This window comes from Lissotriton helveticus, chromosome 11 (assembly GCF_964261635.1).
Source record: "Lissotriton helveticus chromosome 11, aLisHel1.1, whole genome shotgun sequence".
In the NCBI taxonomy this organism is placed as follows: Eukaryota; Metazoa; Chordata; class Amphibia; order Caudata; family Salamandridae; genus Lissotriton; species Lissotriton helveticus.
In genome coordinates this window covers 414,901,479-414,916,075 of record NC_136072.1, presented here as the reverse complement: position 1 = coordinate 414,916,075, position 14,597 = coordinate 414,901,479, and the positions used below count along the sequence as shown (strand labels likewise).

The window sequence follows — 14,597 nt, the reverse complement described above, 5'->3', positions numbered from 1 at the left end:
CAGAGAAGGGGAGGGGGGAGGAGAAATGCGACACGGCGGGCAGGGGAGGGGGCCGAGCGGGGAGAGCGACCTTATCACGATGAGGGAAGGCAGAGAAGGGGAGGGGGGGAGAAGAAATGCGACACGGCGGGCAGGGGAGGGGGCCGAGCGGGGAGAGCGGCGATGAGGGTGTTAAGCCTTTGAAGTGAAGCTAAGCTTCACTTCAAAGGTGTGGGAGGAGTGCTGCTGGGGAACAGATGGCGATTTGATGATGTGCACGCGCATTTTAGGTCAATGCGCTTGCGCATTGACCTAAAAGCGCACGGGCACAGCACCAAATCGCCAGTTGGGATACTAGTTGGGTAAAGTCTGTTTAAGTCGCTTTAGTCTCGCTCTGCTCAATGCGCATGCTCATTGAGAGGCGAGACCTAAAAACCTTGTATAAAATGCAAACACTGCTAGTGAAAGACGGCCACTGATTTAGTTGAAGAGGGCTCCTCACAGCCCGGTGTCACTACACCTGCTACACTATTGATAGCCATGCCAATGTTCCTTAAATTCTGCCCATGTCTCCCAAGAGCTCTTTAGATGGTGTGCGCCAAAGTCTTCACAGTGTTGGTGTGACCCGGACTCCTCACAGAGTGTGCGCACCTCCCGCGGTTACTTCTGACCCTCTCATTGCTGGTCTATGCCCCCAACTTCTCACGCTGTCTGTGTGACTAAGACTCTTCACACATGTATGTATCCATCGCCATGTGTGTATGTAACTAGTGTTACGTTATTTATCTTGAGTGCCTCGAGCTCCACACAGTGACCAGGTGTCTCAAACTTCTCGCTCGTGCTCTGTGAGTGCCTCAGGTTTTGCATTCACTCCATGCTGTACCCCGCGCTTCTCCCACTGCCTATCATGTACCTCAAAATATTACTGTCTTTCTGTCAGCAACACACAGCCCCAATCTCATAATGACTCCACTGGCCCGCCGTGGAGAAGGCTGCTGGCGGGGGCAGTCTCCTGCTCTCACTAACCAGCAAGAAAGTAATAGTAGCGGACATTAGTGAAGGCAACTCTGATCTGCTCCTCCCCATCACCAGAGCATCACCGTCGTCACCATCTTGGCACCACAGGGGTCTACATTTTTCTCATTTTATGTACTAGCCTCAGCTTTCTGGCAGCTCAAGGGTGTGGCTAGACACATAGAGGCAGATTTACGTTGCCTGACGCAGCTCTGCAAATCGGCAATGCCTTTTATTTATGTTTTAGTTTTTAAAACATAAATAAAAGGAATTGTCATTTACAATGTTAATAGCTCAAACTCTCGCAAATGCGAGACCTATTGCATTGCAAATGCTTGTTTAATTTTTCTGGCAACTGCCTCTATTTAACTTTCTTGTAGAAAACGACCAGCAGAGGTCAGTAAAATAGCACAATCACTTTAGCATTCTCTAGATTCCAGTGCATAGAAATGGTCTTCCACGAGCACCCATAGACAATTTTTTTTTAATCTTGTATTTTCAGTGATATGACCACCTGGCGTGCTACGCACTTTGGTGCTTACTTTCCCTCCATGTTAAAGAACAGTAGATGTTTCAGCACCCAGGCTAATGTGCTGCATAGCTAAATACATATAAGGTCCCAAAAGGTGAGGTCAATTGCATTGCAAATGCTTGTTTACTAGAAATGTTCCTCAAGAACATTTGCAGCCACAAGGCAGCTCACAGATCATATCTGCATAATGGGTAATGTGTGTCAGAGAACCCGAGGCGCACCTATGATTAACCTTTCGACTCGTGCTACACGCACTCAGTCTGGTGTAAATGTATAAGTAACTTGTGAAGCTTTTTTACGTGGCTCACTCTTTTATGGCCTTTTTAGCGCTTTGAAGTGGTGCACCTCCTTGAGCAAAATAAATAGTATTCTGTATCTTCAGTAGCCTCCGAGGGCTGATTTTCTTTCATATGCAAGTTGAAGATTTCAAAAAGATAATAAGTCAACTGCCAGAGGGTGTTGCGTTAGAAAGGCTGGGTCACCAAAGGCGTTCGATTGAGTAGTGCTATCTGACTTAATTGGTGGCCCTGAACAAGGTTTGGCCCAAGCCCCAAGGAGTGTCTGTGAGGGTTTTGTTAAATGGCTGAAGGGGTTCAGTACTAGTTTGCCCCGGCTGCCTCAGTGCAAGGTGGGCAACTGAAGTTTAAGAACATCAGCCACTGTTCATATTACCATTGCAAATGAGGCAATGTCTTCCTTGGAAGGGCCAATTTGGGAAATCAGAAACGTGTCTGCAGAAGTGTCTAGGCCACTAGAATCTGGCAGATCATACCAGTTATTACAGTTCTGATTTTCAAACTCATCCCCTGCATCCGTAAACATTATCAGAGTTTGTTCCAAATAAAGTATGAAGCACTTGTGGCGTTTCCTGAGGTAGGGGGAATGTATTGGAGTCAGATGGGTTCCTGATAGGCTGTGGCCAAGGTGGATCAGTAAACAAGAACAGGTCCCAACAGGTATTATTTAAAAGACTGTTTCAATAGGAGTATGCCAAAAGCATTACTAAGAACAGAACACAAGGAGTCAGAGGATTGAAAAAAGGGTGGTATTATTCACCAAGGGCAAGGGGTAATACATTTACAGTTAAGACAGCACTGTAAAGATTAGATCTTGTGACAACCCAGTGGCACTTGGTGCAAGGTGCTATATACAGTTTGAAGTGAAATTGAGAAGTGCAAGTGCTATTAAAAACAGCATAAGTGGCGCATACATGAAATTATGTACATCATTTAAAGCTTCAATTACAGAACAAGTTACAATCACTTGAAAAATAGTTTTTGGTAAAAGCTTTAAGTGTGATATGCGTCGTATGATTCAAGCTGTGTGGTCGACGGCGTTTCGATCCCCTTGGTTTGGGATCGTCATCAGGACGGGGTTGTCGATGGATACAGTGCTGTGGACAAAGGAGGGGAGTCGTAAGCAAGGGCAATAGGCGGGCAGGGACAGGTAGGTGAGGGGTGGGGGATTTTGGTTGGACTGAATCGAATAAGATCTATCGTGAAAAAGGGGCCGTGACTGTAGTGGTGGCCAGAGAGGGAAGGAGAGTGCTATTGGGGGTGACTAGTGTGGAAAATTGGGCCAGGCGCGGGGGAGACCTTTCAGTGGAATGGTGATCCACCTATAATGGAATGCACTTACAGTTGCCAGTTGGGATGGCGAGTCTGGCTGCACACGGCTATTACTAGCGTCAATTGCTGTAGAGAAAATATTGACGTGAGTATTAAAAACCACAGGGGTGTAACAGGATAGTACGGGGGGGTCTCAGGATGTTGTTACCTGGTCGCGTTCCGTCCTAGGGATGCTCACAGAGTTGGGCAGCGTCTGGGAAAAAAAAGGAAGGAGCGCGCATGCGGTCAGTTAGGCTGTAGGACGCTCAATGATAGAGCAGATGTTGACTAATTGCGTGCCATCTGGTGGTGCAATCACTCTCACACACTCTTACCTGGAAAAAGGAAAACACAGAAGGCAAGCGCTCATCTGGCGTGGCTGGTCGGCAGTGAATGCGGGAACAGACCGCGCATTACCAGAGTCCTGGCTTATGTCCAGGCTGCCGCGCGAGGGGGGTGGGAGGGCCGGCGGGGTGTGGGCGTGAACCCGGGGCGGGGTTTAGGGAAGGCCGGGGATGTGTCGCGAGGCCATTGGAAGGAGTAAATGAAAGGGGCAGCAATGGGAAGGGCCGGGGAGGAGTGGAAGGGCGTGGGTGAAAGTTCCCATGGCAACCCAAGTAAACAGGAAGCAAAAGCAAGTCTCAGAACGCCGTCAAAGGCCGGCAGTCGCGTGAAGGGGAATGTCAGCAATTAAAGGTCCAAATGGCGCTGTCGGCGTCAAAGGCATGAAAAACAATAAACACATTACAGCATGTAGTGAGTCGAAAAGTACAAGCAATTAACAATAATAATGCTCACAGTGCAAGTAAGGCATGTTAGAACCAGAGCAATAGGGTCTAATTGGTGTAAAACCGGGCGGTTAATTTACAGGATGTACTAAGGCTTAGAGGGTACGTGGTGCCAGGTCAAGGGTTTGGTCTGGACGGAGGTTCATACTGAGGAGGTCATATAAATACAATTACAATACGGGAGTTGCAATACATGGAGACAAGTGTACTGTTTATGTAACTCCGGTGACGCTCTGGACATGGATGTGGAGTTAACACGTTAATGTGATCATAATAGTAAACAATAATCTTAGAGCATGTTTTATTTTAACAGCCACGAAGGAAGGGTTTTTTGGTGTGAAACCAGGCGGTTAATTTACAGGGAATTGTAAAAGTACTGGTCAGAATGAAAGATCAAATACAATTGTGTAACGTGGAACGCAATTCAGGGGAGGACAGAGGGACTTAGGTGGTGATGGTACTGGTCCATTCATCAAGGGTGTTGAGCCCGTGGTTGACCGAGTCAACTCTGGCTATCCATTTGCATTCAGCTCTGTTGAGCAGAGCAGTCATGTTGCCTCCTCTGAGGGGTAGGGTAGGCTTCTCAATGACCTGCCATCTTAGGTCCACGTCAGTATGAGACTGTTCAATGAAATGTGAGACCAGGGGCGCTGTGAGTACCTTACAGTTGATTCTGCTTTTATGTTGTATGATCCGTTGTTTCACCATTTGTGTTGTCTGGCCGATGTAGATCAAGTCACACGGGCAACGGATGGCATAGATTACGTTTTGCGTTTTGCAATTGGTTAGATGAGTGAGCTGGTGTGTTTGTCCCATGAATTTGAATTCTTTGGTGTTCATTGTCAATTCGCACACACTGCAGGACTGGCATTTAAAATGTCCAATGACAGGGGGCATGCCCCACGCTGCTGTGATGGTGTTTGTATTGCTCTCAGTGCTGGTGGTCGGCCAAGTGATGGCACGAACGAGGTGGTTAGCGATGTTACTTCCTCTCTGATAAGAGAACAAGGGAGGTGCGCTGAATTGTTCTTCTGATCGTAACACAGTCCAGTTCTTTTTGATAATTTTGGCAACTCTGTTGCTGTCCGGGCTGAAGACTGAGACAAAGGGAATCCTTTTCAGAGTTTGTTTGTTTTGGTTTGGCACTAGTAGGTCCTCCCGGTGGTTATACCATGATCCAAGGTGGATCAGGGCATGGCTCAGTCGAGGTCGAAGGAGGGTCTGCGGGCTCAAAAAACAATATCAGTGTGCTTCATCATCCGGCATCGAAGGTGTTGATGCAATAGGGTCAAGCATGAGTTGTGCTGCTAAAATCTGATTCGGCACAGATGCCGACACGCGACTGTAGTCGCCCCAGAGGATACAGCTGGCACAAATGGCAGACCCGGTAACAGGGTTCCAGGTGGAGGTCCTCTGGAGTCCTTCGGATCCTAAGGAACAACATGATAGCCAGTAGCATGCCAAAGATGGAGCAAACCAATGCAGGCTTTCAATTCGTTGCAATGTTGCAGAAGGCTTCAGAAATCCAGGCAGCCCTGTTACAAGGGTCTGAAGCGGCTCCGAGGAGGAAGGGCTTTCGAAAAGAAACCAGGAGGCACTTTAGTGCACTCACACATTCTCTGGAGTTTGAGAAGCACAGAAAAGAAGAGAGACATGCTTGAACTTTTTTTTTCTCCGACTTACCCAAACATCTCAACAACGATGATCAGCCATAGGAACGACTACGACCGTTTAAAGTGTATAGAGTCTTGCAATATTTCGTGAAGTAGAGCTTCACTGTCCCAGATGACCACTGGATTCAGAGACCAAGCACAAAAGGCAAACAGGATGGGGATCAGTCACAGACATTTGATTGCGACAGTCCCTCCAGGATTTAAAACTCTGTTGTTTTTGGGAGTACATTTTCCCTTGCACAGTGGTATTCCTACCTCCAGCGCTCTAACCCTCCGGATAAAAACAGAAACCCATCTGTTTGGCTGGGCTTATAACACATGACAACTGACTATATGAAGACCGCATGGTCTTCCCATGGGCCCAGGTTTAGTCTCTTCTGGTCTCAGGGGGCTGTGTGAGCTGTGCGTGATTGTGAGAAAAAAAATAATTCTGGTGCAAGGTAAGCTCTTCCCACTCATTAAAACAAAAAATCTTTCAGGTGCTTGTACCAGGAGTATCGTCTTTGTAGACTCGTCCACCACACTAACAAAGGTAATGCAGTGGACAAGAACAGCTTGTCCACTGCATTAATGAAGTTGAAAATAAGGCCAATGTAAGACAGGCAGCTGATTGTTCACTATGATTGGACGGATAATTAGGTTGCATTATAAATGATTATTTGAATAGCATAACTTTGTAAAAATTGTGAGCTACAATAGACTTGAAACTGTTAACTTTCATTAGAATGTACACCATAATCTGCAGGGTAGAATTCAGTTGTTTAATTCCAAGAGGGTATACTATAAAATACAGCTCCAGGCATCGTGTTTACAATCAGTTGCACTTCGAGCAAATGCCACCACAAAGACTATTTTAAAACAAATGGTATTTATCTTGACTACACTTTTCAAAGTCTGCACTTCTACAGAAGCATCAAGCATTCATGTACCATACAGGTTACATTAATACACTTTATGGAACTATTTAGTCAAAGTTCACAAAAGCATGAGGGTTAAGCCTGTAACATAATCAACAAGCCCGGAAAATAAGCAAAAAAAATTAAAGATATAAAGTTCATAAAGATGATTGTCTTCATATATATGTTATGCAATAATGTTTAACCCTACGCCAAATCCAAACTTACTGCATAGATCTGTGTTTGATGTTTAGTCAGTGGTAGTAGTGCTCCCAGAGGCTTCTAGGAATGTGGCCATTGGCTTTGAGTACCCTTCAAAACCTAGTTCTAAAGTTAAGTATTTAAACAGTGTTGCCTCAGAATGCTCAAGTTCACTGTAGATGTGAGGAGCTGAGCACGTTCATGACACTCACTTGACCACTCTGTATACACTACGACGGCTTCTACCCTAGGATATCACACAGAAATGCAACTCTTATTGTTGCACCACTACAGTTGTGTTGACATGTTATGGCTAAGTTTGAAGTGATTTATTAACATTGAGAGGCTTGACAGTTAAATGTATGTGGTGGTGTCATGAGACTTAAGCTTAGAAAAAATTACAACAAAAATATAATTTGGCCCACATTACTCATTTAGGGGAGAAAATTATCATTTTAACTCATCATCCATGTTTTTTTAGACAAATTCCTTACAAACCATTACGGCTATATAAAAAAATTCATAAAATTCTCAATAAAAAATGATTTGGAAAAAAATGTATTCATGTATACAAACAGATGTCTCAATTTCCTTGAAATAATTTAACTTAGAATAAAATAGTCAATTCACAAAAGTGCAAGTAATTTCTCAGTTCATTTACAGGATTACAATTTCCACAAGACGACAAAGACAAACATAGTACTGAATCAGTCTTAATTTCTATAATGATTTTTTCACTAACTACTCCCTTCTCTTTAGAAACCCTAGTGCCTATGCCAAGCTGACATCAAATACATCTCGTCAGAGCAAAATTAAGGATCCCACATTAGTTACTTACTATCGAGTACATCTTTGTTTATAATTCACACTTCAGGCTGCCAAAGCAAAGTAATTATTTTGAATTTAATTCAGTTTGCTACTTAGTCAAAGTTTAACTAAACTGATCTGGTACGTTAAGGGAGTGCAACTTCAGGTTTATATATTTAGGCCTGAATGCAACAAAAGAGGTTAGCCAATATTTTGGTCTATAATCAATACTTGCTCTAACATTAGGACACACACGGAGTGCCAAATGAGGGATACCATAGTGTTTTGTAGAAGTGAAGTAATATTTTGGTTAAAACCCCTATAGGACTCTTGACATTAGAAGAAAAGATTCAGAAGGAGTATCCGGTTTAGAATCACTTAAAGAGCCACAGCAGATATGTGGGAATCACAATTTTTTTCAGAAGCTCAAATCCTACAATAACATTGAGGAACAATTTACTTAACTTTAGTAATTTTTTATCTGGTAGAGACTCTAGCTGCAGATTGCTTAATTTACAATCTCCCCCGGGGTCAGACCGGATCCGGAAGATTTTGTGCATACTCCGGTCAATTGTCGCTGTTCAATCTCCACATATGAAGGTGGAGTGTGCACAGGTTTGGGTGCAGAAACCTATCCTGTTGCTGTGACAGAAGATTCTCTCGTAGGGGCAGCCTGAATGGAGGACCCCATGTCATGCTAAGCAACACAGGGCACCAGGATCTCGGTGACCAATCCAAAGCCAAAAGAATGACTTGGGTGGGGCAGGTCACTCCTGATCTTCTTGAGAACTCTGGGCAGGAGTAATATTGGCGGAAAGGCATAGGAGGCCAGAGCTCTACTCTTGCGAAAAAGCGTCTCCAAGCGAGAACCGCCTTGGAAACTACAGTGCGCAAAACCGTTGGCATTGCTAGTTCTCAGCAGTGGTGAACAGATCTAACTAAGGTTCTACCCAATAATGAAAGAGACGCTGCACCACCTCTGAATGCAGTCACCATTCGTGATCCGCTAGGCATCTTAGTCTGAGTTTATCCGCTCTGGCGTTCAGAGCCCGTCAGGTGTTGAACCACAAGAGAAATGTCCTGACTTGCCAGCCATGTACAGAGATACAGAGCCTCTTGACAAAGGGCCCGACTCCAACCAATCCTGTTAGTTGCAATACTACATGGCAGTGGTGTTGACCGTGAACACCTGCATCAGGCTTTCCTTGATCGAAGGAAGGAAGGTTTTCAATGAATGCCACATTAATCGGCCAGAGCTACAACCTCTCCCACATTGCCATCCCAGCAGTGACATGTCTGTCACTATAGTCGGTTGGGGAAGGGAGACGGGTCTGCCACGGACATATTCGCGGTTAGTCACCACTGCAGATCTTTTGCTATTCCCTCTGAGATCTGGATCATCTTAGAGAAATCCTCCTGATGCTATGCCCACTGGGATTTTAGGTCCCACTACAGAGCTCACATACACCAACTTGCATGTGTTACCAGCAGGATGCAGGAGGCCATGAGACCCAACAGCGTCAGTCTCAATGAAATCTGGCACAGAGGCTGAAACATCAGAATCATAGCCTGAATCTCCTGGGCTCACCGCTTTGGAGGCTAAGCCTGAAACTGCACTTCGTCCAGAAGCGCTCATATGAAGGGAGTGTCTGTGAGGGAGTCAGGTGTGACTTTGGCAAGTTGATAGTGAACCCCAGCGGGGGCAGGTTTGCCATAGTTTGAAGGTGGGAGACTACCACCTTCAACAGACAATAGTCTAGGTAGAGGAAGACTAGAACCCCCGACCCCTGCAGATGAGCTGCAACCACCGCCATCACTTTCGTGAAAACCAGAGTGGCATTTGTTAGGCGAAAGGGAGCACAGCAAGCAAAGTGCTCTTGGACCACTGTGAACTGCAGGTAGTGCCTGTGGGAAGGCAGGACAGGGTCCAATGCTACCATCCAGTCTCCCGGGTCTAGGGCAGACAGAACTTGGGCGAACATGATCATTTTTAGCTTCTTTTTCAAGACTAGGTTGAGGAGGCACAGATTTAATGGGATGAAGTCGTCCATCCTTCTTTGTCACCAGAAAGTAGATGGAATAACACAACCTACTTCTGATGCAGGCACCCTCTCTATAGATCCCTTGGCTAAGAGAGACTGCACTTCTAGATGGAGCAAGGAGAGATGGTCCTCAGTCAGCTGACCATGAGTGGCATCGCAGTCACAAAGGAGAGAAGTAGACCCTTTGTACAATCTGGCGGCCCCAGCAGTCTGATGTCACTGCCTGCCAGTGGGGCAGGTGATGGAGTATCCTGCCTTACACTTTGTGCCCATAATGGTTGGATGGCAAACTAAAGAGGGTTTGAGGCAGCGGCTGCCAAGGGAGGGGTGGATTGACAACCACTACCTGCTTGTCCCACGTTGTCTATAGAACTCGCGCCCTCAGCCACAAAAAGGATGGGAAGTCTTAAGGCCATGGTGGCTAGGAGGGTATGGCCGCGGCTGGAGACCCATTCCATGGCGACTAAAGAGGCAGAAGGCGGATGGACGAGGGACAAAAGTCCAGCCTAAGGACCAGACCATAGAGCTCAGCTATCCTTAAAGCACTCCAGCACATGTGCCTTCGATACATAAAGAAGAGAGCCATCGAAGGGCATGTCCATGAGGGAAGCCTGCACATTCCCTGAAAAAAACAATTCTCAGACAGGAATGGTGTCGCAAGGCCACAAACGAGCCGTTAGTTAGCCATATGGTGAAATCTGCTGTCTTTTGCCTATCAGCAATAGCCTGGGGAAGTAAGGCATGGGGTTCCTCGGAGTCCATAGACAGCTGTTGCGCAACAGTCTCCCATATTGTATGGGAATAATGACCCAATAGACACGCAGTGTTCACTGACCTCCGTGCTAGACTGGATAAGAAAACTGGGGACCCCCGGAGCTGGGTGATGGGGGTGGGCAATTGTTCTATGCACAGGAGCACCTGTGCAGGACTCAAACTAGGTTCAGAATAGGATGTCTGTAAGGGATCCATTGAAGGGGAGTAAAGGTTCAGAGGGGAGACTCCCGGCTGAAGCACCTGTCAAGACTTTAGTCTGGACTCTCACTGTGGGCAAATGAAGGATAAAGACCTCAGCCGCCCTACCCACCACCCTTACAAAATAGACTCCCTCCTCCAAAGCCACGGTAGGAGGAGAGACCAGGCCAGTGATGGGTGAGATAGCTAACCCACTGGCCTCCGCCAGTTCCTCATACAAGTTGTCCTGTTCTCCTTCTAGGAGCTGGTAACCATAAGGGTCAATAGACCACTCCCATTCGAATACAGTACATTACAACGCAATGTATTACATCGCGTGCTTTTACAACGTGGTCGTTACAACGACCGCGTTGTTAGTATACGATGCATTTCCATCACAACTCATTCGAACAACTTGCAGAAGGGGCCGCGCTGGACTTCGGAATAGTATTATTCACTACTCCTACTCCAGTTTGCACAAAAGTAGGGGAGGGATTGGAATTAATTTCCAATGCCTCAGCACCCCCTACAGCAAGACGTTGTAATGACTTACGATGTTAATGCATCGAGTACTAACAACGGGGTCGTTGTAACGACCACGTTGTAATAGTCTTATGATGTAATGACAGAGTTGTATACGCTGTTTCCCCTGCCATTCGTCTCCCTCTCCAGGACCGTCAAATAAGACACTGGGTCAGCTGCAAGAAACATAGCACTGGTAAGCACCAGAGACTGCATGAGATGACGCTCATGCGGCTCAGCGTCTAAACCAGGAACAACAATTGGGGGGTGCGGCTTACAGTGGAGTAGGCGCCAAGGAGGTCTCTGTCTCGCTGGTGTTTCCACCCCACATCCAGCAAGCGAATCCATGGAGCCCAACTGGCGCAGAGGGCGAATCCGCTGGCATGGGTCCAGCAGAGGCCCCTCCCATGCCAGTGGCGCCTAAATGCACTCCAGAGGAGCCTGACTGCCCAAATATGAGGCGCATGACCCCAAAACGCCTTCAGCTGGGCTTGGGTCAATCCAGCTCGACCAGAGTGCAGGTTTCACAGACTCACAGGACCTGGAGTGCAGACACTTTTGCATCTTGTCAGAAGACTTCGACAGACGTAGAAAAGTCAAAGACCTCTTCTACTTCTTGTGCGACTTGACAGATTACGTGGAATGTGATGACTACCATCAGAAAGTTCTCTGCAAATGGTCCTGGGACCTTCTGAACAAACAGGACCTCGAGTGTCGCGGAGTTGAGAGGTTGGGTGACGGGGAGCTTGAGGGAGTGCTCCCTCAGCGCCTTGGGACGCATGGCGCTGAGGGAGTGTTCCCTCAGTACCTTAGGACGCATGGCGTTGTAGTCTTCACAGGTCTTGGGGTGATTGGCCCCGCTCCAAGCACCACAAACACACCAAGTGGGGGTCTGTAACAGAATTTTGCCTGTGACATGCCCCACGTGGTTTGGAATAAACTGATTTCTTGGTTTCTCCCACCAGGAGAAAAATTTCAACAAAATGTCGAAAAAAAGCCATTCAAAAAGTGACTGACTAGTTCCTACTGGATCAGTGCTATCTGGCATGGAATGGAAAGAGCGGATGTCAGCAAGCTGTGGTGGCGTCCACATAGGTAGCACGCACGGCACTTCCGGCGCAGACAACACCGACATGGAACCGAATTATGTCACCTACCGCGTACCGGGCTATTGCTCAAAAATCCTCCAGATCCAGTCTGATGCCTCAGGATATTCTAAGGTAAGGTATCTGCCGCTCGAAGTCTATCAGATTCACAGCCCCTTAGCTGTTCTCCAACCATTTCCCAAGGCTTAAAATTATGCATAAAAACTGACTAGCTACAAACTACAATAAACACATAATAGTGAAACATAACACTTCAAGACATATCGTCTACTGCATTTCAGATGGAGGGCTACTTGCTCCACACTGAATCATAGGCAATAAAATATTTTGTGCACTACACAATCGGAACTGATCTTAGAATATAACGTCAAAACCAGTGACTTACTGCAATACAGTTAGCTCCGAGGTGATCATTTTCGTGGCAGTCTCCCAACTGTAACTGCAGGCTTGCACTGGCTTTTAATTACAATTATAGCTTTGATCTTTTCTTCATGAACAAGGCCTCACAAATAAATCTACATGGAAGAGAAAAGTTATGTTACACTTCGGAAACAATAGGATTACAAATTAATATTATAAACATACACAATCAACACCCAGTATTCTTTGCTACAATGTATTAAATTTAACATGCACATTGTGCATTTTTGTATGTATATATAAATATATATATTTGTTTTCTTTTCAAATATTCGATTCAATAAAATTAACTCATTTTTCATATCACAGATTTGAAACTGGGACAGTTGGTGCAGGTGGGGGCAGAAAGGACACATTTCTAATGTGACTACTTCCTCCATTGTGTCTTTTTCAGTTGCACACAAAATAGAGACTACTGGGGAACAACTTTCAAAGTAAATTCACGTACAAGCTCGGATTTCTAGGATGTGTGTGATTAGAACATTGAGGATTAGCATGGACTCGCAGCGAGACCTGGCATAGCTGACTGCCTGGTCACAACTCAGCATTGGTAAATGGACTAGCTTTACCTTCCCCAATTTTTAAGTACTCTTTGCATCCCCCTAATAGGTTAGCAAAATAGTAACAAGCATTTGCAATGCAATAGGTCTCGCATTAGGAAAGTGTGAGCTATTGGTATTGTAAATGACACTTTTTTAAATATGTGTTGGCTTTGAAAATATATAAATTAATAGCATTGTTATTCACAAAGCCAATAGCTTACACTTTCCTAATGTGAGTCCTATTGGCTATGGCAATGCTTGTTGGTAGCAAGCAAGGACAGTGCTAATGTGGTGGCAACCCCGAGTGATGTGGTGGTGTCCCCGAGTGATGGAGGGTGGAGTTGGTGGGTTGAGTTGGAGTAGGAGGGTGGAGTAGGAGGGTGGAGTAGGAGGGTGGAGTAGGAGGGTGGAGTAGGAGGGTGGAGTAGGAGGGTGGAGTAGGAGGGTGGAGTAGGAGGGTGGAGTAGGAGGGTGGAGTTGGAGGGTGGAGTTGGAGGGTGGAGTTGGAGGGTGGAGTTGGAGGGTGGAGTTGGAGGGTGGAGTTGGAGGGTGGAGTTGGAGTATATTGTGGAATCTGAACGTAATGAAGGTAGAATAGAACTTGCATTGAAGACTGCATTTTGTATTGCTTTTTGTTTTAGTAACATTACTAGATTGGTTTATGAATCTGCAATGAATAACTTGTAGCTACAGCTTGAAGAATAACCAGATATGTGGTAGTAATGTGAATTACACTTTAAGCTCGCTTGGTCTTATTCATATGATGAAACCACAACTTGAGTATCAGATAAAGGATACACGAATTCAGAATACAAATCATAATGGGGGTCAAGGTTCAACTGATTGATTTTCAAATGGATATATTACACTACACATAAATGTCCTACTTTGGCTTCTATTGGTGAGTATGGGAAAATGGTTTGGAAATAACCGCGTACAACTACTTGAGATAATATACACTGGAGATGTGTGTGCTATTATGACCTGTGCTTGGTCGAAGTATTTTACTATGATCCAAGATGGCATCACTTTTTATACGTCTTAATACTATAAATATGTGAAGAGGTAGACTTCTCTAGCACATTCCAGCAATTTAAAAAAAGGATGAATTTTGAATGATTGTAATAATTTTCATATTTAGGAATTACACATATGTACGAGTTTCTTTCGATATGGTAATTTTTGGTGCTTCGCAGAGGTCAGATTTAAAATTATTAAGGTGGAGTTTGCCTGGATAATACAGGCACATAAATATTGAGTGACGCAGCATCGACTTATGTGAACTGGAGATCGGGTTTATGTAAATATATCTTTGCAAAACATGAACATTGTGGATTTACGGATTGACACGGGAGTCGCGTGACCATAAGTGAAAGGTTAAAAATGCCGGATTCCCGGCAATCGTCCTCTTACTTCAGGGATCGGCCCAAGGGCTGCACATGCTGCGAGGGACGCATACACGGTAAGAGGTGACTGGGTAATGTGAAGTAGGATTTGGAATAAGCATGTTTGGGTGC

The 14,597-nt window shown here is 45.5% G+C and overlaps 1 protein-coding gene across 3 annotated transcripts in view; it reads right to left on the bottom strand.

Moving 5' to 3' along the window:
• Positions 1–14,597, bottom strand: part of STAG1 (STAG1 cohesin complex component) — a 1,346,357-nt gene that overhangs the window by 1,052,208 nt on the left and 279,552 nt on the right. For all 3 annotated transcript variants that reach the window (XM_078665875.1, XM_078665876.1, XM_078665877.1), the window contains exon 2: positions 12,504–12,633. In XM_078665875.1, coding sequence (XP_078522001.1) covers positions 12,504–12,532 — 29 coding nt within the window. In that variant the 5' untranslated portion in view covers positions 12,533–12,633. The remainder of the gene's footprint in view (positions 1–12,503; positions 12,634–14,597) is intronic.